Source organism: Podarcis erhardii, assembly GCF_964252035.2.
Source record: "Podarcis erhardii genome assembly, chromosome: 9".
In the NCBI taxonomy this organism is placed as follows: Eukaryota; Metazoa; Chordata; class Lepidosauria; order Squamata; family Lacertidae; genus Podarcis; species Podarcis erhardii.
The window spans coordinates 24,963,687-24,991,671 of NC_138512.1; the positions used below are offsets into that span (position 1 = coordinate 24,963,687).

At 44.8% G+C, this 27,985-nt stretch overlaps 1 protein-coding gene across 7 annotated transcripts in view; it reads left to right on the plus strand.

The window, feature by feature from the left end:
• The window catches only part of DLC1 (DLC1 Rho GTPase activating protein), a 254,199-nt gene that overhangs the window by 193,460 nt on the left and 32,754 nt on the right, over positions 1–27,985 (plus strand). For 6 of the 7 annotated variants that reach the window (XM_081875618.1, XM_081875622.1, XM_081875621.1 and 3 more), the window contains one exon: positions 26,021–26,092. In XM_081875618.1, coding sequence (XP_081731744.1) covers positions 26,021–26,092 — 72 coding nt within the window. Of the gene's footprint in view, positions 1–7,448; positions 7,884–26,020; positions 26,093–27,985 lie in introns of those variants that run through there. The other variant, XM_081875624.1, reaches the window with a different exon arrangement.

Below are 27,985 nucleotides of genomic sequence, written 5' to 3' on the forward strand. Positions count from 1 at the left end.
GCACACACTCAGGAATTCCCAATTCAATGCAAGCCAAAGTGTGCACACTTTAGGTTCGATCCTAAAATGACAGCCATTTCAGATGGTTGTGACCAAAATGACAGCCATTTCAGCTGGTTGTGACCAAAATCAATATAATATTATACAGTTAAATCAGTTTTTAAAAATAAAAAAGGAAAGCAGGGAGAGCTGGAAAATCATTGTTTTTCAGTTTCCAATTACTTCAGAACTCTATTTAATAATAATAATAATAATAATAATAATAATAATAATAGCAACATCAAAGCCATAGCTGCAGCCACAGAACTGGCATTAGGGAAATGTACTTTAAATCAGTGTGGGGAAACTGATACAGTAATTTACAGCATAATCATTCATATACATGAAGTTGGGCGATCTGGAGAAATCATTGTTTTTCAGTTTTCCTGTAATATACAAATTAGATAGATAGATAGCCTGTGGAACTCACTGAAAATAGACACCAGCAGTGGTGAAACAGAACTGGTGGGTTAGGAAGATGTAAGAGTCATGTAAAGGGATGTTTGATCCACTCCGGGGGCGGGGGGGATGTGTTTGCTGTCTTGAGTGGATCAGCATGGAGTCACATTTTTCAACCCTTATCTGATTATCCTTTGCTTCAGACATAGCCAAAGAAATCTTTTTATTATTATTTTTAATTCCTCTTGCAAGCCTGAGCTCATCATGAGCTTTAGCCCACCTGACCTTCACCCTGCAACTGTTGGCTACTTGTGTATACGCCTCCTTTGTGATTCCGTCTCAATTTTTTGCTCCGGGTGGAAGAAAGGGTGGTCTAGGGAAAGGATGGGAGTGGTTGTCATGATCAGACATCTGCTTTGCCCCTGTCTTCACAGCTGAGCAGTTCAGCCTTCTCTCTGTCGCCCAATAGCATTTCTCTGTCTTCTCCATACAGCTGATCTATCCCTTGCTTGTTCTTCCTCTTGACTGGGGAAATCTGAACTTACGGTGGGGGGGGGGGGAGCAGCATAAGAGCTGATTGGGAGGGAGTGCCCTGTGCACAGCGCTACTGAAACAGGAGCACAAAACATCTTCAGATGCAGATTAAACTTGGGTGTAGACAAAACCTAATTCTGCTTATGATAAGCATAGTCTCTTCCAGCCTTCCAGCATAGTCTCTTCCAGCCTTCCAGCATAGTCTCTTCCAGCCTTGTCTGGTTCTGCAAGAGAAAACATCTACTGGGATCTTGGGCTGGATTCCTCTGGGTCAAAGGTAGCAACAAAGCACCCTCAAGTCAGATAAGTGCTGGCAACATGGACTCTTCAAATGCTGGATTTTCTGGGGTCAGTGGAGACATCTGGGTCAGGAGGGACCTTGGGGTCATGACAGAAGCCATGGCTTCCTTGTCTCCTGATTCAGCCCAAATGTAAAGGCTTACGCAAAATCTCCATATTCTGACCTGATAGCCTTACTCCTGCAGAAACTGAAAAAGAGTTTGAAGAAGAGTTTGGATTTGATATCCTGCTTTATCACTACCCTAAGGAGTCTCAAAAGTCACCACCTTGAAGGAGAAAGTACAATATCATTTCTAAAGAGACGTGACCTTTTTCAGATCAGATTGTATTAAGTTGCTCTCTTCTCTGTAGTGAAATTAAGAGATGAAGCAGTTTCCTATTTTGCCAAAGTTCACATGAATAACAATTGTTATAGCAAGCTTAAGAAACAGATTATAGTAGTCATAATACTTCTGGACAAAGAAGGTTTGTGCTTCTGTTACTGCCTCGCTTCTCTCTGTCCAGGCCAATTTATTCAACCTTGAAAGAGTGCTGAGATGTGCATTGCCGGCATGCACACTTCCAGTCATGCTTTTTCAATATATATGAACAGTTTGTAAAACACTTTGCAAATCAGCAGCTGAGACTGTCTCCCTTCCTTGTGCAGGAAGAGAACTGACACTGAGGCAATTAATTCCTGACCTACCTCCTGCAGGAACAGAACTGGAACTGGGGCAATTAATTCCTTACCCCTACTTACCAGAAAGAAAAAAAGGGGGGGATTGAAATCTACAAGGAGAACTTTCAACTAACATGGCATGGAAGCTTTGCTGAATGACTCATGAGAAAACAAAAAAGGATCTTGTCTATTGGAAAGGGAAGCTTTGTTGGACAACAACAGCTGTAGCTGGTTTCCTTGGGGAAAGTCTATATATTTTGAAATGCCACCCAAAGATAAGGGTCTCCCCTTTAGGTCACTCCTTTTGGGTGTGTTGAGGGCACTTCCCATGGGCAATTTATTGTGGGTAGGCTTTCTCCTACTTCAGAGATTGGAGCACCCATGTGTGTGAGAGACACTTAACCTGGCTTCCAGTGAGAGGTGGAATGCTATGCCTGTGGTGAAAACACAAATGTAGATCAGGAACACATATTTGCTGTGTAACTGGTGGACATTTTGTGATTTTGCTCTTTTATATCATTTTGGCTGATCTATTGTATTGTTGCTGCATCTTTCTTTTGTATTAATATGCTAATCACCGCCTGATGAGCCTGTCAGCCAAAAAGCAATGTACAGTGGTACCTCAGGTTACATACGCTTCAGGTTACAGACTCCGCTAACCCAGAAATAGTACCTCGGCTTAAGAACTTTGCTTCAGGATGAGAACAGAAATCGTGCGGCAGCAGCGGGAGGCCCCATTAGCTAAAGTGGTGCTTCAGGTTAAGAACAGTTTCAGGTTAAGAACGGACCTCTGGAATGAATTAAGTACTTAACCCGAGGTACCACTGTATAAACAAACCGTAAGGTAATGCCATATAACGTAACATAATACTGCCCTTTTCAACCTGGCACCCTCAAGATGTTTCGGACTATAATTTCCATCACCATGCTGGAGTTTTAGTACAAAAGATCCAGAGAGCATCAGCTACAATATGTTGTGTGGAACCTTCATTTTAACTCTCTGCCAGCTAATTGAGATAGGGAAAGGCCTTTAGTGTCTAGAAAGAGCTCTAATGTGGAAGCAAAGCTGGTGGAAGCTGGTTCAGGTTAAGCTGTGGTCTAGCATTGCTATTTTTCTAGGGGAAAAAGAGGTGCTGGAACTTACCATGAAAAAGAAAGTGTGGTTCAAGAGCTTATAATATTTGCTGGAACTCACCCTTATTCTCTTAGAATGGCAATGGCACCCACCTGAGAGGTGCCGGAACTGAGTCCCGGCAAGTTCCAGCTGGAAAAAAAGTCCTGGAGTCAGGTATGTTTTTTAGTCTCAAAGAAACAAAGAATCTTGTTGCATCTTTAATATATCTGTTTATGGAGGGTTTTTTTAAAAAAAATAACTTCCTCCTTTTCAGCATCTAAATAATTTTTTTTCTGTCAGAAACATCTTCTGCAGGGAAGTGCTCCTTTATGTAATACTCTACTTCCTGCCCCCCCCACCACCACTGTGAAGGGAAAGAAAAGAATGGTGCTTTTGTTGTCGGATGAAATGTATTATCAACAAATGAACACAAATATTATAAGCTCCTGAACCACATTTTCAAGTTGAGGGAGGAAGGTTAGAGGGAAAAGGTTCTTCAGAGTTCAGTCCAGCAAACTGGAGCGAGAGGCCTTATATCTCGTGCACAGGAGGGGTGCCCCATAATCTATCATGCTGTTTGCTGGAAGGATATTTATACCAGCACTTGGCTTTACAATCCAGGGTTTGTGTGAGCGAGTCAGATGGCCTGTTACAAATTGTGACTTCTCTGTACCATTCTGTTTCAAAGAGGCAGTGACAGAGAGAATGCAGCTAGCAATCTGGGCACTTGGACCTTGGAGGGAAAAAAGAAGACAATGAAGTCCTTATTATCAGTCCCCCATCTTGCAAATGCAGTTAAAAACAGGCAGAATACACCTCTTAGAGCGAATTGCTGTGCCTGTGGGGCAAACTTTCACAGATACTTTGCCATCCATCTTGAACTCTTTGACTCCATTACACACAGACCCTAAAAAAAGGATCTTCCTTCTGTTAATAGGCATGCCCTCCAAATCAGTATATGATCATTAGGTTTCCTTCAAGGTTTGGCCCTGTGACCCTTATTTAAATTATATTAAATGGTCAGAATACAGGGTGGGGTTGGGTGGAGGGTATATTTAGTCCTGACTTTGTTCAGACACAAGACAATGGTAACTGCGTTGTCCTGGCGGTTGCTGTTTTGTAAACATCCATACTCTAAACAGAATATTCCCTGATTTTCGAGTAATCCAAAACTGATGTCCACTTTGAAAACATACTATTCGCTTTGGCTATGCCACAGTTAAAAGTGACTGCTAGGCAGACTGGAAGTCTCCAAAAATTGATAATGAGGGGGAAATAGAGATCTTATGGAGAAATGCAGTCTGATGGGGGATCAGAATGCATACAAGGAAGGTGTGTGTAGAATCATCTAGACAAAAGTCTTGAGAGTGCACAGTTGCAAACATACACAGATACACAACAAAGCATGGAAGCTAGAAGGCTTAATAGTTGCCTTCCAGAACATAGCTGCTGCTACAGAACAAATGATACAGAACAAATATTATACAACACTTGCAAACATGCTGCTTCTGCAAATTGAAGCAGTAGAGCAGGCCTATGTGAAGCAAGAACACCACCATCCATGATCATTGGCTGTGGTTGACCAGGTTTGAAGTCCAAGTTTAAAGAGTTATAAAAGGAGGCCTTAATACCTGGGGGAGGGTCAACTTTTAAACTGCTAATTCTGGGTATGAACTGAATATTGCTGGTTCTAATTATAATAATAGTAACGAACTTCTCATTTCAGTTCATAGGAGACAACTTTTAGGGATCAAGGGGGCTTCACTCCCCCCCAAAAAAAATATCAAGGAGTGATGGACATTGCCATTCAAATGGTGTGTGTGCACCACATTATGTGATTGATTATGCAGGGCAGAGCTTACCTGGGGGCCCCAATATTTTATAGAAGTTGGTACCCCTGTTTCAGTTCCTTGAACTGCTTGGTGTCTGCTTGTATGGCACCTTGGAAATGGACCTCCATCATTTGCTGAGACTTTCAGTGGACTGCCTTCACTTCCATTTTTTAGCCAACACCAACATGCTTCCTGGATCAGACCAGGACCCTGTTTTCTAGAGAGACCAACCAGATGCCTATGGGAAGCCCAGAAACAGGAGAGAAGGGCCATTAGCCCTCTGATGCTGTTAATCCCCACCAGGATGAGTGGCCATTTCCCCCAGGAGTCCTTGTCCAGCTTGGTATAGTGAACAAGATTCTACACATGCACTGTCAATGTACGGTACATTGCTGTGCTCTGCTGAACCCACCCTGGGTCCATTCGAAACCTGGCAGTGTTCATACGTCTCATCTTCGTGCTAGGCAGTTGCCAGCAAGCAGCTGTGAAAAGGCGGCATCTGCATTCACTGGAACTCAAAAGAATGCACTCAAACTATGGCTCCCAGGGCACTGTGTAAATAATGTGTGTGAGAGAGACACCCTGTCATCATGTATCCACCAACATTACAATGGTACCTCGGGTTACATACGCTTCAGGTTACAGACTCCGCTAACCCAGAAATATTACCTCGGGTTAAGAACTTTGCTTCAGGGTGAGAACAGAAATCGTGCTCCGGCGGCACAGCGGCAGCGGGAGGCCCCATTAGCTAAAGTGGTGCTTCAGGTTAAGAACAATTTCAGGTTAAGAACGGACTTCCGGAACGAATTAAGTATTTAACCCGAGGTACCACTGTACAAGCTGGAAGAAAAGACAAGCCTTTTTTTTTCCTCAACACTTGCTGAGAAAGCTTGTTAGCCAATTCTGAATCAAGCCAAGTGGAGTTTGCCCATCACTAAATGGAAATTGATTTAAAGAACACTGCAAATGCTATGGACAACTTTGCAGATTCAACAATTTGGGAGCTGTAAAAATGAGATAAAAAATAGTGAGATCGACATGGTGATTCCCCTGATTTAAACAAATTGTGGGGCAGCATCAGAATGGATAAAGTGACAGCACCAGAATAACAGCATCAGAATGGATAAAGCTTGCTTTACATGCCTGAGTTGAAGGGGAGGTGTGACTCCTTGCTCTTTACATGTCAGATTAGTATTGGCAAATCCTTAAAAGCTGAGTTATGCTGAAAGTATGTGGAGCAGGGAAAAGGTTGCCTTATGAATCAGATCCAGGTTCCTCGCTGCAGAAGTTCCACTATGATTCAGAAGTGGATGTGTACAGCAAGGAACCAATAGGTAACGTGGAGTAAATTTCCATAGCATAGGAGTGGTTGGCTGAGAGGCTGACTGGGTGGGGCTGAAGGTACAACATGCCACTGCGAATTGAAGTGAGACACGCTGCAAAAATGCAGGTCTGTATTTTTGAAGTATTTTTGAACCTGTACAAAAGGCAGACTAAATTTCCATGCAAAGGTTTTGTTGTTGTCGTTTCCAACTCCTCCTAATCAAGCCAAGCATTGGGTGACAAGACTAGATTATTTCCCCAGAGGAGAACTCCAAGGATAGCTATAGCAGAGGTGGGGAAACTTTTTCAGCCCCAAGGGCCACGTTGTCTTCTGAGCAGCCTTCTGAGGGCCACACGCCAGCCATGGACATGACCAGAGGCAAAATTGGGTGGAGCAACCCTTATTCCACAGGGCCACATTTACATACCGCCCTGTAACCTCTATGCGGACAAGCAAGAGACATTCCAGCCAGGCAAACTTTACTTGGGCACAGAGCTGGGCCAATGAAGGGTGTGACCAGGGCCTGGTTCTTGGCCCTTGGATGTTAGATTCCCCACCCCTACCTTTGAGGAAGGGACGCGGGTGGCGCTGTGGGTTAAACCGCAGAGCCTAGGATTTGCCGATCAGAAGGTTGGCGGTTCGAATCCCCATGACGGGGTGAGCTCCCATTGCTCAGTCCCTGCTCCTGCCAATCTAGCAGTTCGAAAGCACGTCAAAGTGCAAGTAGATAAATAGGTACCACTCCAGCGGGAAGGTAAACGGTGTTTCCGTGAGCTGCTCTTGTTCGCCAGAAGCGGCTTAGTCATGCTGGCCACATGACCCGGAAGCTGTATGCCGGCTCCCTTGGCCAATAAAGGGAGATGAGCGCTGCAACCCCATAGTCGGTCACGACCTGGACCTAATGGTCAGGGGTCCCTTTACCTTTACCTTCGAGGAAAGGCTGTAGCTAAGTGGTGGAGCTTGGTGGCACTGGCTGGGGCTGATGGGAGTTCTACTTCCAAGCATCTGGAGGAAAGCAGATTTGGCAAAACTGCTTTTCAATCTCCAGGTGAGCTTGTCTCCTGCCTGAAACTCTGGACAGCAGCTTCCAGTCAGTATGCAGAGACCACACGGAGCCAGATCAGCTCCGAGAGCAAGCCATTGGAATTCGGGGAAAGGCACCCGAGGGGTGGGCGGTGGGCGGTGGGCGCGGCTTCCCCGGCTTGAGCGGCGTCGGCGAGGAGCCGATGCTTATTCTAGTAGCCGGAGCGCGCCCTGCGACGGAGTGTCTGGTTCCTTCGAAGCGCCGCGCAGGAGGCGCCCGGAGACTTCCTCTGCCGGATCTCCTCCGCGCAGCAGCCCAGCGGGGGCGGGACGGGAGGTTAGGGACGCTTCCTCGACGGGAAGGAACCTGGAGAGAGAGAAGGTGGGGCGATGGCTTCGCCGGCCAGGCGACGCAGCAGCGGGAGCAGCAGCCGCATTTGCCTGCCTGGCGCCTGAAGGGCTCGCAGCTTAGACGGGCGAAGGCGGCGCGGAGAAACATTGCGCTCCCGGGAGGGGAGGGAAAGATGAGCTGAGACGCTGCCCGGAGGAGCTATCCGGGGACGGGACGTTCCCCTGACCACCACCCCCCAGCCTGCAGCCTGGCGGCGACGTTCCTCCGTCCGATGTGCAAAGAGAAGCAGGAGATCATGATACTAACACGTAAGCTTCCGCCGTCTGTTCGCGGGTGAGACGGGACGGGCTCGGGGAGCGCGCAGGCAGACGCGCTGCTTTCGGCATATACTGTCTTCTGAATGCGCCCTCGGCTTGGCTGCCCAAAGGGGGCGGGCTCACTCCGGATCCCGGAACCTCGACGGCGAGGCCGAAAGCACTCTGCACGCGCTCAGTGGAGGTGCTCCCCTCCGTTTGTTGCTTCGCGTGTTCCAGGGCGAGCTGGGGAACAGGCAGGGAGCTGAAATGAAGGAGGATTAAGACGGAACGATTTTGCTGGAGCGCTTGCCTGAGAAGTAAATTCTCTTGCGAAGGCACCACTTCGAGGGTTGCATAAGCTCCTCGGCTAATGGGGCTTCGGCCGTGCTTCTCTTGCGGAGAGGGCGGGAAATTGACTTCAGAGGTGCATGGAAAGGCAAGCTTTGCTTTGGAGACGGTTGTACAGAGATGCTTGCCGAGGTGCGATTTAACACACACATGCACATACTTTGGCTACGAGCAACTCGCAGTCTCTAGCTTGCGGCAGATTCCCCATCGGCAGAGGAAGATGTTTCTTTTTCGCGATCAGCCGATAAGATCGACGTGGCTCGGCTCCTGCTTTTGTTATGCTGGGGGGGGGGGTCTCGAGCAAGAGGCGAAAGGGCAAGAGAGCGGAGCAAGAGACCCTTATCTTTGCACGTAGGCGAGCTCTTTGCGAGCCGTCGGGGAATCTTCTCCCCCGTCAGAAATGTGGGGCATCTGCCTTTCCCTCCGATCTGGTTTCTTTCATGTTCATCGTTTCCCTCCTGCTCAATCTCCAACTTCCTTGCCTGACATAAAGTGCTTTTGTCTTTCTGCGTTTCCTCTCAGTAGCGAATTCACATGGTATATAAGGGACTGCTTCATTCCACTCTCATTTTACAACATATTTTCATTCTTCCCTGAACTTTCCCTCCCCCAATGCCCACTGTAATTTCACTTAATTATCGTCCCAGTTGGAAGACGATTATCACCAGTAGCACACCATTCTGCTATTGGGGTAATATTATTCAGTTTCCCAATTTAGCAGCATTAACATGGGAGGGAGTCTCATTTAAGTGTATTCAAGGTTGCAGCCGAAGGCTCCTAGGGAAACAGGAAAAGCAGAAAATCCTTGAATTGTTGAAGCCATGTGGCAGCCTTTCCTTGAAATGTGTTTTCAATTAGTTGAGTCGCTGCTGCCGCCCCCCACCCCCCCCCCGCCCAGCCAAATGCTGTAAGATGCAATGCCTCACTTCGTGAGCAGCTTGTGTACATAGGTATGCCTTAAAGGGAGCAGCAGATGAAAGGGTTAAGTTGGATGTGTGTTTTGAAGTGGCGAAGAGAAGAGGAAGCTTGAATTCCCTTTTGAAGTTCTTCAATAATTAGTGTGGTGGCTCCTAGGAGCCAGATGCCCTCCCCTTTGAGCCCTGGTGCCCAGGCTCATGATGTCATGGACAGCCTTTGATCCTTTTTAAGGAGCAACACCCCCTGCCAGTTGTAAACAATGCCTTGTATTTCTAGCACAAACAGAAAACAAATTCTTTTTGTTGTCTGGCTACCTTAGGTACCACCCTCCCTGTCTCTCTTTTTCTCTCTTCACAAAAACTTGCCAATGGCATGCTTGTAGCATCATTGTGAACCAAATGTTTCCATTAAGCTAATGGAGACTGTGCCTAAATGGCCACAAATTGGGTGTGACACATTTAAGTTAATTCTCTCTAACATGTGGGTATTGCTCCCCCCTTTTTTTTTTAGTAGTCATCCATAGGTTGCTGTTGGTACAGTGGTACCTCAGGTTACATACGCTTCAGGTTACAGACTCTGCTAACCCAGAAATAGTGCTTTGGGTTAAGAACTTTGCTTCAGGATGAGAACAGATGATATCGTGCTCTGGCAGCACAGCAGCAGCGGGAGGCCCTATTAGCTAAAGTGGTGCTTCAGGTTAAGAACAGTTTCAGGTTAAGTACAGACCTCCGGAACAATTTAAGTACTTAACCCGAGGTACCACTGTATTGTCATCCTTGATCTTTGCTTTCAAAATGTACTGAATACTTAAATGTCTCTGGTCAAATGAGTATGTGAATGAGGGCTGAATTCCTGTGTTGCACTTATTTGGGAATTAGTTTATTGAACATTGTGGGTCTTACTTCTGAGCAAGCATGCATAGATCGGCACTGCCTGATTAATAGCATACCAAGAGCAAGAGTTTGCTCTTTTAGCATCCAGTTTTAAGGAGGTTTGGGATAGGATTGGTCTTCTATCCAGAGAATGAACAAGAATGAACATCTCCTACTCTCCAGTGTGCACATGCCCACAATTCAGTATCTGTCACCTTTGCTGGGTAAGGAGGGCACAACTGAACAGAGGAAACTGAGCCAGACCATTGCTCCATCTCCTCTAGTATTGCTCCCCTGGCTCTCAGTAGATTTCCAAGGTCTTGAGTGGAATCTTTCCCAAGTCCAGATTTCTGAGGTTCTTCTGGAAATGCTTGGGGTTGCACTTGGCATGTTTATGCAGGCAAAGCATCTACTCTGCAGCAACCTTTCACAACCTGGTGCCCTCCAGATGTTTTTTTTGGGGGGGGGACTACAAGCACATCATGAGGCTGGCTGCAGCTGATAGTTGTAGTCCAACAACATCTGTGCAAGGCTGCTCAACAGCTTAGCTTCAGTTGTCCTCCAAACACTTTCTAAGCTATGGGTCCCTGGCATTATTATTATTATTATTATTATCATCATCATTATCATTATAATTTATTAAATTTGTATGCTGCCCTTCATCTGAAGATCACAGGGTGGCTTGCAACAGAAAAATACAAAATAAAAATAAAATAAATCAATAACTCTCTTCCCAGAGATATTGGGCACTTGAACCTATAATCACAAAGATGCAACTCTGCAGAGACTGTATAACTGATACTACAAAGCCATCTGTTTGAGTTTCTAAGATCTGCATTGGCTATCAAAGGTGTGCAACAGAGTTCATGCTTTTTTGGCCTGGGGGAAAGGGTGTCTGTTTCCACCCACCCCTCCCCATGACTGATTTGCATTAACTTGCCAGCTCAGTAGCTCAGGAAGATGCTGAGCAGACAAGTCTCAAGAAATGCATCCCTCAGCATTAGGGAGTAGGATCCAATATGATGGATGCGTCTTAACTTCTATTAGCACTCATGATTTGGTTACTCAGCTAAAAAGTGCCCACCCCCTCACACATGTACCGTATTTTTCGCCCTATAGGACGCACCGTCCCATAAGGCGCACCTAGTTTTGGGGGGGGAAATAAAGGGAAAAAAATTATTTCCCCCCCAGGCGCGGGGCTGGGGCGGGGGAGGCCCGCCCAAGCTTCCCCCGACCCCAGCCCCCAAACAGGCAGCTCTCTGCAAGCTGTGGGAGCCCAGCGCTGGCTCCCGCTGCTTGCTGAGAGGTCCGTGAAGCCTGGACGCGCTGATCTCAGCACGCGCAGGCTTCAGCACGCAGGCAACTCTCCGCAAGCAGCGGGAGCGCTCCGGCTGCTTGCGGAGAGGTCCGCGAAGCCTGGAGAGCGAGAGGGGTGCATCCTATAGGGCGAAAAGTGCATCCTATAGGGCGAAAAATACGGAACATGAACACAACTCAAAACCTGCTTTTGAATCTCCCTTCCAAATTAGACCCAGAAGCTGCTTAAAGGGGGGAAAGCTATCACTGATGTCCCCCCCCCTTTATTTCTCCTTTGAAAGTCTCTCTCATCTAATTCTTCAAATGGATGTTTGAACTGGCATAATTTAAAGAACAATTTGGAAAGGGGAAAGGAAGCTGTAGAGAAGTGTGCATGGTAAGTACCCATCTAAATCCTGCTCTCTGCAGTTCACTTCCTCTGGAGCCTGGTGCCCTTCAGTCATCCTCTGTGACTTGGAGTTCCTTCGGCTTTGCCTGGTTTGCTAGCTATAGCCTGGTGACTGGAGTCCATGTGCTTGTAACCTCAAGGCTGGATTACTACAATGTCCTCTGCATGGGGCTGCCCTTGGGCCTGGTTTGGCAGACCCAGCTGGTGCAGAATACAGCAGGCAGACTGCCGATTGGGGAACATGACCAAAAACATGGCTTGTTAAAGCATCTGCACCCATCCACTACTGATCCAAGCTCGAGATATTTGTCTTGATTTGCAGAGCCCTGAACAGCTTACCTGAACCCCTATATCCTAGCTCAGTCACTTGAGATCATCTGCAAGTGTGTCATTGCTAGTCCCCTGAGTTAGCAAGGCTCAGTCGACATCAAGACAAAATGGAGCCTTTAGTGTCATCAGCCCAGTCCTGTGGGATGTTCCACCAAGAGAGATTCAGCAGTCAGCCTTGATTTCAACTTTTCAATGCCTGCTGAAAACTTTACTATATCTCCAGGCTTATACTGGCAGTTAAGAACACATCCTTCCATAGTGGTTAGCTGATGGTCTCTGATTCTAATTTTTATGCATTTGTACTGGATGTAGATATTATTGTAAACCACTTTGATATTTTTATGATATAGTGGTATACAGTTGACTCCCAACTGATGCGGTGGTTGCATTCCGGGGATAGCACATAAAGCCAAAATCTTGCATAGTCAACACACACTCTGCCTGCATCTCCAAATTCTCTCCCAAGGCAACTGCTATGACTGGTGGAATTGCTAGCTCCCCCCCCCCACACACACACCCAGGATGTCTGCCCCCCCCCTAAGTTTTTCGGCCAAGCACAGGAAGCACAAGTTAAGCGCACATAATTTGTGAGTCGTCTGTAGAAATGTTTTTATAAATAAAATAACCGTTGGACTGTCATGGCCACCATCTCGTGACTGTTGCAATGCTGGCTGAGATGGATGGGAATTGTAGCCCAAACCAGGTTGTAAAAGGCTGCTCTAAAGCAGGGGTAAACATCATGGCCAGAGCTCAGGGATGATGCCTATTGTAACCCAACATCTGGAGCTCCCCAGGTGTTGCTGCCCTACAGTAAATAAATAGAAGTGTCCTGAAACATGCAGGTTGTGTTGATTATAATGGAACCAGACTGTGGTGGCCCCAGGCAGACCAAAGAGGTCCCGAGATAAATGACCTTGTCCGGCTAACATTCTGCTTCCTGCTCCCCAAAGATGAAATTTCAGGCAATCGAGCAGAATGTTTTGCCTGTGAGCAGCACGCCCCAGGTTTTGACTTACGCCTTATCTAGCAATACGAGCGAGTTTGCTTTCCTTTTTCTCCCCCCAAGCGCAGATTTTGTGGTTTTTGAGGTATTGTAACTTTATCACGGTCATCAGTTAAAAGAATTATTTTCTGTCTTGAGCCACTGGGAGCTGCTGGGTGTCTCAGCTGGATCAAGGAATTCCCAACAGTGCGGATATTGTGTCTCTGATTACACTTGCAATGCAATTTGTAATGAATGAGAAATAAGGTAATAGCCAAGCAGATTGAGTGCTTTTTCTTAAAGTGTCACCAGAGCTTGATTAGGTCAGCATTTCTCTGGCCAGTAAGCAACCAATAGGCTTCATGTTGCCTCTTGTTTTCATTTGCTGAGCTTGGTATACTACGTTACCTTTCTGTTTGGAGCAGATGGTGGGAATATCTTTGAACCCCCTGTCTGAAGAACCTTTTTCATACAGCAGAAAGTTCAGTGGCTGATTGTCAGCCCTGGAAATAAGATCACAAAGGTTACTTGCCTCAGTGCACCTATACCGGTCCTTTCTGGCCTAATAGTTTGGCTTGGGGCAAGAACCAGGGGTCCTTAGTTGCCGCAGAAGACTAGGAGACATACCTATTGATATGCATGGAATATATTGTCCCTTTCAAATGCTAAAAGATTTCCCTAAAATTATTGCTGGTGGCTATGGTCTTCTGTTCCAGGCTTTTACTTGAAATGTACATGATGGAAGGTACGGTATATGGATTGGTGCTGCTTTGGGCCTGAGTATTTAATAGGTCAGAGCACTTGGCTCTCTTGTATCAGTTGCTTTTGACAGAGCTATTCAGTGTTACAAGATTCAGGCAAACCTATATTATCAAAACCGGTTTGAAGTCCATATCGTGATATTGGTTTCATAGTTTTTGATATATCGTGATTCATGGTGTGTGTTAGGGCTGGGCAATATATCATCCAAAACTGGTTTCAAGCCCATAGCATGGTACTGGTTTTGTAATTTTTGATCTCGCAATATATTGCGAATCATAGTGTGTGTGTGTGTGTGTGTGTGTGCGCGCGCACTATGCAAAATCACAATGTGGGAAACCCATGACGCCAGCCAATGCCTCTCTGTAGCTCCATCTGTATTTCAGACATTGTGATATATCCATATATCATGAGTTCATGAAATTCCTTGTTAAAAATAGGTCAGACAATACTGGCTAGATGGAAATGGTTGGACTGATTCTGTTTAAAGATGTTTCATGTGTTCCTGCATCAGTTTGTACGTATGATGCTGATCCTTCACACACAAACAAGCGTCATATTCAGAATGTATGGGTTGGGGCAGGTGTGTTTTGAGTGCCATGCAACATAAGATCTTTTGAGCCTCATCTGCTCTAGTGTGAAGCAGTATTGCAGACTGTAGCTCTGAGATGGGAAAGCTCTCTAGATCCTGCTGTCCTACAATTCCTACTTTCCCTGACCATTGGTCATGCTATTTGTACCTGAATCAAGAACAACAATATCCAGGTGGCCACAGGTTCCCCATCCCTGTTGTACCTGGATTTATTGGGGGAGGGCAACAGAAATTGAACCATGTAGACTTCTGCCTGGGACTTCAGCAGGAGACAACTGCAGTTTTTCGCCTATTCAGGGGGATAGGAAGAATGAAGGCTTGTGTCAAACAGGATGGTCCCATATTGTAAACAAAAGTTTCTCATACTTCACTAGCAACAGGAAGAAGGAAATGAGGCTATGCGGCAGAACTGACAGGCTCCAGACAATACCAGACCCACCCCAGCATTTGAGCTCCATTGCCAAAAGACCTAAAGACACAAAAATAACTTCAGATGTTTCCGCTTCCTTTTTATGCTTATTACAGAAGTATAACCAAATCCAAGGCAATGTGTCTTGCATACAGTCTTCCCTATAAAATGACATTGTTGTGAGGAACGATAAGAGGTCCAGAGCTATTAGGACAAGGGCTCTGCTGCTTCCCTTGTGCACCCAAAACATAACTAGCAGATAGTGAGAGATCCACAAATTCCTTCCTTGCACAGAAGAATGCAAAGCCAAGAACATGCATTTCTTAAAGTGCCAATCAAGCCTCAGTAAAAGCCTCAAGGTTTCTTTTTAAGAGGATTCATCAGGGTCCTGGACTTGGCCCCAGAAGTAAGAGGCTTAGATTCCTGGTGGACTTTTTTGGGTAGCATTGGAGCCAAGATTTCTTTTGGCCTCTTGTTTCTTCTCTGTGTGAAATGGAATTCAAATGGGCCTTGTTCGTTGCTTTCTTGTGTAGGATGTCTGCTGCAATGGAACACGGTCGGCTCTAAACTTTTCTAGAAGCTAGCCCAAGACATTTCGTGTTGGCTGCACTACATGGTGGTAACACGCCACCACCCTCTGAAATTGCAAGGGAGACCTTAAGCACACCTCAGAAATTGTGTACAGCTTGCATCAACATCCTTATAAACAATGGCATTCCCAAACAAGTGTTTATATGCCATTCCGCCAGCCTCTTTCATCTGTATGCTTAATTTTTTAAAAGGTATAACCTTAGCTAGAACTTTCATAGTTTTCTGAACATTTTAAAGCTTAGAATCCATGTATTGACCATGAGTATTGAGGCAACTAACTCCCAATGAGATAAGCCATTCCAGTCATGTTTCTTACCTTATTCCTGTGCAAGAAGGGTCAGGGTGGCTTTTAAATAATTCTGTGTGGTGAAGGATGTCAAGATGTCTTGTTTGCTTTTGATTCTATGGCTGATAAATATCAAGGAATGTGAAGGCTGATGTTTTTGCTACAGGGAGACCGTGAATTAGCCGGATGGGTTATGCTATTTAGGCCAAGGCTACAAACACAATTCTTGATCTGTTCTTTAGTCCAGCAAATACCATCTTTCCAATAATAATGTGCTTGGAATAAGGGGTGGCTGTCTTCAGTAGGATTTTCGCTTTAAATAAAAGACGGATAAGTTAATGAATATACCCTATTCCGCCATTCATGGGAATCCATTTTATTCATCACCCCGTACAAGAGAATTCTGTTGCCACGCTATACAGTCTTGCATTCCAGTCCTTGGGGGTTCCACAGCCACAACACACTAGATCCTCAGATTCCTTGTCTTTTAGGCATGGCTGTTTGTATTTTTTTTTTAAAAAAAAAGAATGGAGATTCTGTGCCAAAGCAGTTCAAATTCTGCATCAAGAAAGCTGAATTTTCCAACCTGCATAAAGTATGCAAATACTGTGGTGTTTCCTATTGCATCATTTATTTATGGTTTTCCTCTTAATGGGAATGTGCAAATCCCAACGCATGGCACTGAAGCTTTGATCAAGCCCTAGAAATCTTACTCTCCGCCTCAACTGCCTTTGGAGAGTCTTCTGCCAGCATCAGACATCCATTTTGAAGTATGCAGCTGTAAAGACTACAACATTCTCACTGAGCTGAATTCCATGTGATCATTATTCCAGGATTGGCCCGATAACATTGTTCTGACTGATACGGAGCAGCAAGGAGAGGCACATATTGCCCTAGACCCACTGTTAGAAACTCAAATAAATAAGCTAGGTGTCAAACAGCTCCTCAGATCAGGGTTACACTTGGCAAAACAGAATGTCTTGTTGCCGTTTGGGGTTAGACTGCTCGAAAGTCGCATGTGACTTTTTGGTTCCTGAAATTTGTTCTGATTGTGCAGATAAAATATGGGGCATAGAATTCTAAAGGATGTGTTGTTAGTGTGTGAAAACAGACAACATCCAAGGATCACTGGGCATGCATCTCCAGATGGTGGAGACATCAGGCGCCATCCTGGCATCCAGGTATCTTCACTTGGTTGCAAGCGGCTGATAGCCAAGTGCAAAATGTCCTTGGTGCCTGGCGTATTTCGAATGCTGCCATTCCCCTGCCAAGTCGAGGCACATAGTATCCTAGGCCAGTCAGGGGTTTTTGCTTGGGGGTTTTTGGGCAGCTGAAGCAGATAATCGCAGAAGCACCTCTCCCCTTCCCTGGCAAGAAAAAGGCAAGAAAAATATACCCTGCCTAAAAGTACAGTGGTACCTCAGGTTACATAGGCTTCAGGTTACAGACTCCGCTAACCCAGAAATAGTGCTTCAGATTAAGAACTTTGCTTCAGGATGAGAACAGAAATTATGCTCCGGTGGCGCAGCGGCAGCAGGAGGCCCCATTAGCTAAAGTGGTGCTTCAGGTTAAGAACAGTGTCAGATTAAGAACGGACCTCCAGAACGAATTAAGTACTTAACCCGAGGTACCACTGTAGTGCCAATCCTGCACCACTTTGAGCACCTTATGTCTATTTATGCGTGCTCTTAGCTTTCAGGAGCTGTCCAGATTCCCTGGAATCATTGCTTCTGACATGCATACGAGTTTAAAAAGCTATGAAGCTACCCTTGTACCCCTGCGAAAGTTAGGGGAGAAGTACCTCAGCACAGAAAGTGTCTGTGCAGGAATTGGGTGTATGAATTGTACCATAGCATTTGCTCATTCAGGCCTCTGAAGTACTGGGAAACATGCCAATGTGATGTGGAGAACCTTACCCGAGCTTTCTTCCCTCTCACATTGTCTTGCCGGCTTATCCAGCTGACTGAGAGGCCGACAGCTTGCGATATATCTCAGATCATCAGTGCATCCACTTGAAAGCCTCCTGGATTCCAGTGAGAAGTAGGCCTGCGGCTATGATCATGATGGCCGCTCTGCTTTTGCTCTTGTAATAAATAAATGCAGTGTTTGATTCTTTGGGACTCGACCAAATACCGTTCTCACTGAAGGGTCATGAGTTTGTCTATGAAGCTTGCCCACTGTCGCCTTCTCTCAGGCTTCCCCTGGCGTTGCTTGTTGAAGCTCAGCTGGCAGAACAAGATCCTGCTTGGATTCTGGTTAATCTCTGTGTATTTGTGGATGCTGTGAGCTGGAGCACTTGGAGAAGGAAATGGCTGTTCCTCCTAACTTGTACCGTATTTTTTGCTCTATAAGACTCACTTTTCCCCTCCTAACAAGTAAGGGAAAATGTGTGTGCGTCTTATGGAGCGAATGCAGACTGCGCGGCTATCCCAGAAGCCAGAACAGCCAGAGGGATCGCTGCTTTCGCTGTGCAGCGATCCCTCTGGCTGTTCTGGCTTCTGGGATTCAGAATTTTTTTTTCTTGTTTTCCTCTTCCAAAAACTAGGTGCGTCTTGTGGTCTGGTGCATCTTATAGAGCGAAAATACGGTATTTTCTTGTCCTAAGTACAGAGCACTAGAGTCAGGGGCAAAACTAGGCTTTATTTCACCTGGGTCAAAAGACCCAGTTTGGCATCTCCCTCACGGTATTTTGCGCGTGCGCGCACACACACACACACACACACACAGAGGCTGGGAGCCTCGATGGGGCCTCTCTGGAGGCTTCACCCGGGGCAAAAAAAACCCAGCTATCCCCCCCACAAACAATAGCTACAACTCTGACTAGAATATTCTTAATCAGGCAAGGAAGAGAGGCTGTAGAAATAAGGCCATCTGCACTCTCTAATCATAATATGAGATAAAGTATGCATTTAACAAGAATTCACCATTGTAAAGTTGTTGTTGTTGTTAATCAAGATATAAAACTGCAAAATACCTAATAAAAATTAAAAAGCAACCCAATAGGCCACCCCCCCCAAAAAAAACACATTTTAAAAGGCCATAGGATGTAAATCAAATCAAGCAAAGGCCTGGTTAAAAAGGAATGTTTTTGCCTGGCGTCTAAAGGTGTACAATGAAGGCGCCAGGTGAACTTCTCTGGGGAGAGCATTCCACAGATGGGGAGCCACTGCAGAGCAGGCCCGTTCTCGTGTTGCCTCCCTCTGGACCTCTCAAGGAGGAGACACCCGAAGGAGGGCCTCAGAAGATGATCTCAGGGTCCGGGAAGGTTCATGTGGAAAGAGGCGGTCCTTGAGGTATTGCGGTCCTGAGTCATTTAAGGCTTTATAGGTCAACACCAGCATTTTCAATTGGGCCCGGAAACTAACTGGTAGCCAGTGCAGTCGGGCCAGGATTGGTGTAATATGCTCAAACCGTCTTGCTCTGGTGAGCAACCTGGCTGCTGAATTCTGCACCATCTGAAGTTCCCGAACCGTCTTCAGAGGCAGCACTATGTATAATGCATTGCAGTAATCTAACCTTGAGGTTACCAGAGCACAACAACGCCATGGACCCACTTGGGAAACCTCACCAGGGTTTTTTAACCTAGGCTATCCTTTAAGGTAGGACCATTAACAAAGTTATAATTCAGAGTATGGTAGGGCTGGTGAGGAACCTCCACCTATACCTGCAAAGCGTTCAGCACAAGATGCAACAATCAGCTGATTGTCAGGTCCTGTCATGTGACCAAGTGAAGATGCCCGGGCGTCAGGGATTGCTCCTGATGTATCCACTATGTGGAGGTTCATGCCTGGGGATCCTTGGTTCTTGACCGTTTTCACACACTAGCACTAGTGAAAAATCTTCTCAAAGGCCACTTGCTTAATTGTCATCAAGTGTATTATCTTCACCCTAAATAAGATGCAGTTTTTATTTTATCAAGCCTTATTTCCAGTCCTTTTAAGGAGGAGAGTTCTTTGTGTGTGTCCTGCATGCAGGAAGTACAAATAGCAGAAGTTCCTCACATCATGTGTTAAGTTGAGCTGTCCTGTTTTGTTTGTTTCTTACTGGGCTTTTAGAAGATTTTTCACTCTTAATAAATCTGATAGTTCTGGACTAAGGATCAGACAAAGAAGACAGCTCCCCATTTGATCTTTCTGTTTGTTCTCTTTAAAAACAAAAAACAGTATGTACATGTCAAGTCAGCAGCTAATTCCAGAGAGTCCTAAGTAACATTTTTATCTTTACACAGGAAGTAAACTACGTTGCTAATCTGTTTTCTGTAACAAATCGGAGAGAGGTGCGCCTATGTTTTTGGCAATGCCAACTTGATTATCTTCAGCAGGAATTGGCAACATAGTCCATTTAAAAACAAAATCCTTGTTAAGATTCATATTGGCTACACTTCTGTAGAGGCAAAATCTGAATGTACTGTAAAGCCATCCTGTAAAGTGCCACTGAAATATATTTAAATATATTTAAACTGTTTAAGCTTGCTGTCAATTGCTTAAGTCCCATGATACAGGAGCAGGCATGGCCAAACTTGGCCCTCCAGATGTTTTGGGAATCAGCATGTTTTTACATGAGTAGAATGTGTCCTATTTAAAATGCGTCTCTGGGTTATTTGTGGGGCCTGCCTAGTGTTTTTTACATGAGTAGAATGTGTGTTTTTATTTAAAATGCATCTCTGGGTTATTTGTGGGGCATAGGAATTCGTTTACTTTTATTTTTATTTTTAAAATATAAACCGGCCCCCCACCAGGTCTGAGGACCGGCTCCCTGCTGAAAAAGTTTGCTGACCCCTGATATAAGCAAATCAGCATATGGGATGACACACCACTTCCTTTAGGTAGTTGGTTTCTGGAAACAAGCTCTTCAGAGATGGTACAAAGTTCTCTCAGCTGGCTAAACCCTCATAAGTAGTTGCTCACGGGTAAAGTGTACGTGTGACACAGTGTATGTCTATAATGCATTGTAATATGAGACAAGAATGCTCTCTGAATTCAGAGGGCCTGTGGAGATTTCCACTGGTGAGAGCGGCCACTCCAAAGTTCATGAGTATTCTTTCAGATATTACACATACTCATGCAAGTAGTCCCATCCACTGGGGCCAACTGAACCGCATCTGAACCAGATAGTAAGTCAGAACTGTGAGCCCTCCTGAAATGCTTTCCTTCTTGGTTCAGATTGAGCTGGCCCTCTGAATACTCAAACATGGAGCATTATTTTTATGGACAGACAGGAGCATTCGGACAAGCAACCTTAATGAATTTTTTTTACATGGTACAGTCACATCAAGATTGTACCACCTTGGCTGCAGAGTGGTGGTGGTGGTAGGAATCATTGAGGAAATGTGTGCAGTAGATGAATAAAAGGGTTGTTTCCTACCCGAAGGCAGGCAAAAGATCGAAATAATGATCTTCTTACCACAAAATGGATTCCAAAAAGCCTGTTCTTTGCATCTATACTTCATTCATGTACTTTAAATTTCACACTTGTCCTCCGTTCTGCCCCTAGTTCTAAGTAGGATGTCATATTTTTAATTAATAATGACTCTTTTCTCAATCCTTTTTGATTGGATATAATTATCTTTAGCTGTGATTAATTGTGTGAGGTGTCCGGATGGCTCTCAAGGGCCATAATATAAATGCAAAAGATAAAATTAATGTATTCTTTGTGGTTTCTGGAGGCACAGTATAGTTTAAACATGATTGCATTCTAATTTATCTAGTGAACACATTTCTCACCGTCCACAGCTTGCAAAAATCTCTTCCCCTTCTTGGGCACACCATTCTTTCAGTCATGTTTGCTATATCATCACGAGACGCTTGAGTGAATTTAATTCTTCCTTCTTCTTTTTGCCATCCAGGATTTTTCTTGCTAGAAAGCAAATTTGATTCCTGGAAAACACCACACACTGCTAACTAAGGGAGGAGAAGTTCTTTGAAGGAAGAGGGAATATGCCTTAATTATGTTTGGCAAGAAATAGAGAGAAAAGGCCTCAGTGGAGGCATCTGTCTATTAGTTTGACTTCACTACTGAAGTATGCAAAGCTTATATGGTAACTGAGGAACACCTGGCTGGTTGGTAGAATGACACACTTTGAAATACACTCTTTGAGTGTGTGGAAGAGATGGAACCAATGAGACAAAGGTGTTATGTTTATTCACATCACATCTTCAGGCTCTGTGGCAATGTTTAAATGTTGTGTCCTGGTGTGCATTTAGTTTTCAGAATACAGAGCCATTATCTCAATGAAAGCAAGGGGCAGGCATACTGTACTGTATATCAATTCTCACCTTCCTCTCCCCTCAGTGCTATGGCAAAGTCTAGACTCACATCTTAGTTAAGTGAGGGGTAGCCAGCATGTTGCAGGACCCTAACTTTTATCAGGGACAGTGATGGAATCATAATGGAGTTGAAGGTGAGGACTAGCTAGCAAAAACTGCTTGGATTCACCACAGTGGCAGTCCATCCAGGGTAGTCTGCAGGCACACAGATCAACCCAGATAATCAGGACTTTGAATACACAGTTTCTGTTTGCCTTGAGGGGGGAGTTGTTGCTGCTTTTTTTAAAAAAGAAAAGCTTTAGGTGTCAGACCTGATAGCCAAGACTTTATCAAATGAAAGAAAAAGTGAGAGACGCTTAGGAATTCCTTTCCATAGTGTCTGTTTTGGAAACTTATGGTGCCATAGGAAGCAGCATATGTAATGGTACCCAGCCATATAGCAGAGAAGCTGGCCTTTATTTCAACATATAGACCAGCTTTTGAGGGCATGGGAGGAGAAATTGAGCTGTTTCTGCTTTGTTCCTGAGGGGAAAACAAATCTCTCTTCCTAAGCTGGAAGATTTGCTTAGGGGAGTGCTACTTCATGCACACAAAAAGAGTGCAGTATGGGGATTTAGGCTGGATCAGCTTGGTCATGTGATCTAGCAATCCAGAACTGGATCCTACAGTAGGATCTCAATTTATGCTGATTTTACTTATGCGGCTGCAGCTTTACGCTGGTCACCAATAAATGAATAGAAAGGGGGCTAGAGAACCTTGCATACCAGGCTCTGGGGGCTCTCGCGAGATCTTGTGAGGCTGTCCAAGATCTTATGGGATCTCAAGACAGCCTTGTGGGTTCTTCCAGGATCCTCCAGAACCCTTGCATAACCGCCCAAAAATCTAGTAAGCAAGGCAGAGAACTTAAAGACACTTTCTGTGAAGGGTTACCAGGCAGTGGCAGGCAGGCTTGTGAAATCTCAGGCAGCGGGTATGGCAACAGGGGCTGTTCTGACTTGCCCCTGCTGAACGGGGTTTGGATCTTGTGTAACTTTATGCCAGCTTCTTGTGCATAGGATTGCTCCTTAATACTGGAGCAATCATATCGAATCAATGTAGCTTGCAAAAGGGTCTTATAATCTTTGCCTCCTTTCTACCTAAAAGTGGCCAAGGATGGATATAACCAGCAAGTTTGATTGTTCCCTTCCAGAATCTTAGTGACAGGTGCCTTTATTAACCCGAAACGTTTCTGAGCAGAAAAGATTTCTCGTGGAACTTAAGGAATATTTATAAACAAATTTTAAATTCTTGCTTTGTATACAAACTAATACTTGGGGAAAACTTTTTAAAAGTCCCAATTTTGTTTTGCATGTCATCTTACCCGCCAGTTGTCTTTGCATTTGTTTGTTTGTTTGTTTGTTTGTTTGTCTGGCTGCCCAGTTTAGTCAATGCACTTACAGTAGAGCATGAGACTCTTAATCTCAGGGTTGTGGGTTCGAACCGCATATTGTGCAAAAGATTCCTGCATTGCAGCGGGTTGGACTAGATGATCCTCGTGGTCCCTTCCCGCTCTGCAGTTCCATGCATATTTCCTCAGAAGTAAATCCTGCAGGGTTTTTCCTGGGGTTTACTCCTAGATAACACTGCATAAGATTGCAGCCTTAGTCACTTAAAAATATTTTAGGGCTGTAAACCCAATAAATAATCGTATGTGATAAGAAAGGAAGTTGTAGAAAATTGCTACTGGCAGCTGGGTGTTTTGTTTCGTTTGTTTAAAAATTAACTCTCTAACATGGGAAGCTTTTATGATTTTCCATTCTGAGATAAATGAAGCTTCAACTATTTATGAGCCTAATTGACTTTCAGAGAAGATCAGGCCTGAAGCTGGTTGCTGCCATATTTCCTCCCCCCGCCCATATTTTACTCCTACTTGACCCCCTCCACACTGGCCCATGTGTTTCTCTAAGAGCATAATTAGGAATTGTTCCCAAAAAATGGAACAGACCCCAGTTATGCTGCTGGAACTAGTATCACGGAAGACCACCATTGTTATACTTGAAAGGTCATGTAGATTTTCCAGGAAAGATCCACCCATTGTTTACTAGATCCTTGATGGCTTCTGTTCACGGATCTTTGCTAGAAAAAAAATATAGATTTACACTTCCAGAGTAATGTTATCTTCTTCATGGAAAGTCTTCCTGTAGCACTGCCATGAAGGAGAAGGAAAAGCTTCGTAAATGGGGGGTCTTGCCTGCCTTAAGCAGGCATGGTGAAATTTTGTCAGGCAGGCAGCCATGTTCACTTCTGGGCAACCTGGGGGACATGTGAAAGTGCTGGGCAGGGTTAGAGACAAAAGTGAGCCAAGCAGTATTCGTGACATATCTGTGGGCTAGTTTCTACACACACCATGAATGCATGATTAGCATCTAAGGGCACATTCTGTCCAGACAAAAGTACCTCAGGAACATAAGAAACAGGTCTGGAAAGAGAGAGTGCAGCCTGAGAAGAATCCCAGAAGCCTGAAGGGCCAAATTAGGTCCTGAGGCTGCGCACCTGTGGTCTTAGCTGAGACTGATATGAGGGGAAGGTATAAAGAATATGCCCAACCATAAAACCTTTAAATGGCTCAAGGTGCCAGATTTTAGCCAGATTTGGGGGCCCAACTACACAGTGCATAAATTGCATTACTTACAAGCCACATCAAGGGATTTAGGCTGTGTACTTATCATACCTTTAAAGCACCCACCCCACCCCCAAAGAACTGTATTTCCCCCCTCATAGACAGCAATAGCAGGGTGCAGGTTGGGAGCTCCGGTTGCCAACTGAAGCGCAGGGGCAGGTCAAATTTCCATTAGGAGCATGACTAAAACTGCCCACAAAAAGGCCCTCAAATACTGTTTCCTGGGCCGAACCCCCATTAGATGTCTGGCTGCCATTTTCAGATGCCCTGTGTGGGTTTGAGTCCTTTCAGCTGCGTCTCCAATAGCTGGCACAGTTGGCATTCTGTGTCGTAGTTTAAAAGGGAGCAAAAATATCCTTTTCTTTTCTTTCTTTTGCACCACCTTTTTGTTGGAATTGACTTAAATTTCCATTAAGTGCTGACTTGGGACCTTGGGAGAGGTTCAGTACAACCAAGGCTCCTGAGGGGTCAACTGGAGCTTTCTTATTTTCTTCAGCTAATCCAAGTTTTTTACCTGTCAGCCTTCGTCTGTATCCTGGAACCAGAACCCAAATTAATTAGACGTGTTGGCATGCTTGATAAGAAAACAGAGCATGTAACTCAACGATCTGCACGTATTCCCTTTCTCCTGGCCTCCAGTGCATACTTGTGAATGGCTGTAGCCTGCCAAATAGTATATTTTCAAGGAGCGAAGTGCAAAAAATATATATACTTGGAGCAAATAAGCGGTATGTAAACCGAGTCACTCGTAAATGCCGTGGAGACCTCCAGTCTTCCTCCACTTTTAACCTGGGTAGTGAACATGTGGTTGAGCAAATGTAAAACAATGTGCCACTTGTTCTCAGGGTTTAGATTTGTCGGTATTATTTACACGATGCAAAAAGGATGGTTATTGGCTTCACTAAGTATTTCAGTCTGAAAAATCGTGGCATCAAAAGTGACATGATTTGTTGAATGCTGCTCATTTTTATTTGGAAGTTTTCAGTGGTGTTAAATTAGCCGGCATTATCTAATTTTTTAAAATACATATATACTTTTGCCAAGGTTTCTTTCTGCAAAGAAGTTACGAGCCAGCAATTCAGACCCAGCCCAGGTACCCCAAAAGACAATGAAAAGCACCTCTTTTACTTTTGTAGCTCTGTGAAAGCACTGTGCTAGCACCAATGCTCTGGATTGCAGCCATTAAGCACGTTGAAAATTTAAGGTGTCACTTCAGGTACATCTGGAGTAGCGTTCTTAAGTAGTAGAATTAAGCTGGGAAAATATACAAGGAAATCAAAACTTGAAATAATAGCACTTGGGAAATAATTTCTGCTGCTGAATCTATGCATATTTTCGAAGCACAGTTTCTCTTTTTAAAAAAATGAATGGGAGGGGGAAACATTTTGCTTTGCACATCTCAACTATGAATTGTCTTCTCTTTATCTTCCAGAGATTGAGGCCAAAGAGGCTTGTGATTGGCTGCGGGCAGCAGGGTTTCCACAATACGCTCAGCTATATGAAGGTAAGCAACAGTGCTGCTTTCTGTGTCATTGCTCCTCTAAAGTGATTTAGGCCCATCTCTTTTATTTCCAAATAGGATAGATCAGCCTATCTCTCTCTGCATCTCTCTAACATATTCTCTCCCAACTCCCATCAGCCCCTGTCAATGGGGCCACTAGTCAGGCCAAAGCATTTGGAGGGCACCCAGCTGGGGAAAGGCAGGACAGATCTTTGGTAGGTAAGTAAGAGGCAGAATCAGGGAGCTGAATTCACTGCACAGGTGCACATAGGTGCATTTTTTCAATGCATCTGACAGAAGTTAAATCTGTTGGTACTGTGTCCCAACAGATTTGCAAGAACACTTCGGCATCACTTCATCCCCCCAGCTGTTCGTTATAACTGCATAGTGATAGTTCATTATTTAGTGGTGGAAGTTACAGCAGTGCGAAGCATGTTCTTGATGAGCGATTGAGAGAGGCTTTAATTGGCAACTGCTCTGGCAATTGGTGGCGCTAATAGCACTTGCAGAGACAACACTTGGCTATGCTTTTGTTTATCTGTTTAGCAACTGAGTTTCCTTCTATTGTGTTATTCACATTTGGTTCTGACACAGAGCCAAGAAAATTCCTTTTTAAAAAAAGAAAATCAGCATGCAGGATAGCTCTTGCTATTGTCCAACTCCTTTGTTCAAAATCCTATATTTGGACAAGTTTGGTTTTCTTGAACACTTTGATTCCTTTTCTCTGCCAAGGTGCATAATCTCTAGGAAGCCTTTCTCTAATGTAAGGATGTGCACACATACTAAACCTCTTGGTTATTATTTTCTTAATTTAAATAAATAAAAAGCTCCCCCATGAAACCTAGTTTCATGGTTCCATTGCCACACATGGCATTTCTAGCTAGCTAGCTTGTGGTCGGTCTGAGAGGCTGATGACTCACCAAGGCAAACAGAGCCCACAATTCATGGCTTGTGGCTCCCAAGGTGCCTTGTTTTTGTGGTTCTGGAAGCATAAACAGGAGGTTTCTTGAGTCCCCCCGAAGGAACCATATTTGGCTTGGTGAGTTGGAAGTCATGCAAGCCTGGCTTAGGACTTCAGTAGAGAGGGCTGAAACTTTTTGTCTGAATCTACATGGTCTGGTTATAATGATTTGTGCATAAAGACATAATATTTTTATAGGAATGTTCCTGTAAGCAATGTCAGTGATGCAAAATTGAGAAGGTCCATTTGGCGGTGCCACATTTTGGCCTCACACAGGGCGCTGTATCATGAAAGATTACCAAAGTCTGTTTCTGGATGGAGAACCTCTGTTGGGATGTTGTTGGACTCCTATCATCCCTTGCCATTTGCCATGCTGGATGCAGTTAATGGGAGTTGGAGTCCAGCAGTCCAGCAGCATCTGCAGTGCCACAGACTGCCCATTTTTACACTATGTCAATGCTAACTTCCCATTTAAGAAGAAGAAGAATTTATTTTATCCTGCCCATCTGGCTGGGTTTCCCCAGCCACTCTGGGTGGCTCCCAACCAAATAGTAGTAGTTGTAGTAGTAGAAGTAGTAAAGTGATAAAACATTAAACATTAAACATTTCCCAAAACATGCTTTCAGATGTCTTCTAAAAGTCAGATAGTTATTTATTTCCTTGACATCTGATGGATGGGTGCCACTACTAAGAAGGCCCTCTGCCTGAGTCCCTATAACCTCACTTCTCGCAGTGAAGGAACCACCAGAACGCCCTTGGCTCTGGATCTCAGTGTCCGGGCTGAACGATGGGGTTGGAGACATTCCTTCAGGTATACTGGGCAGAGGCTATTTAGGGCTTTAAAGGTCAGCACCAACACTTTGAATTGTGCTCAGAAACGTACTGGGAGCCAATGTAGATCTTTCAGGACCGGTGTTCTATGGTCTCGGCGGTGG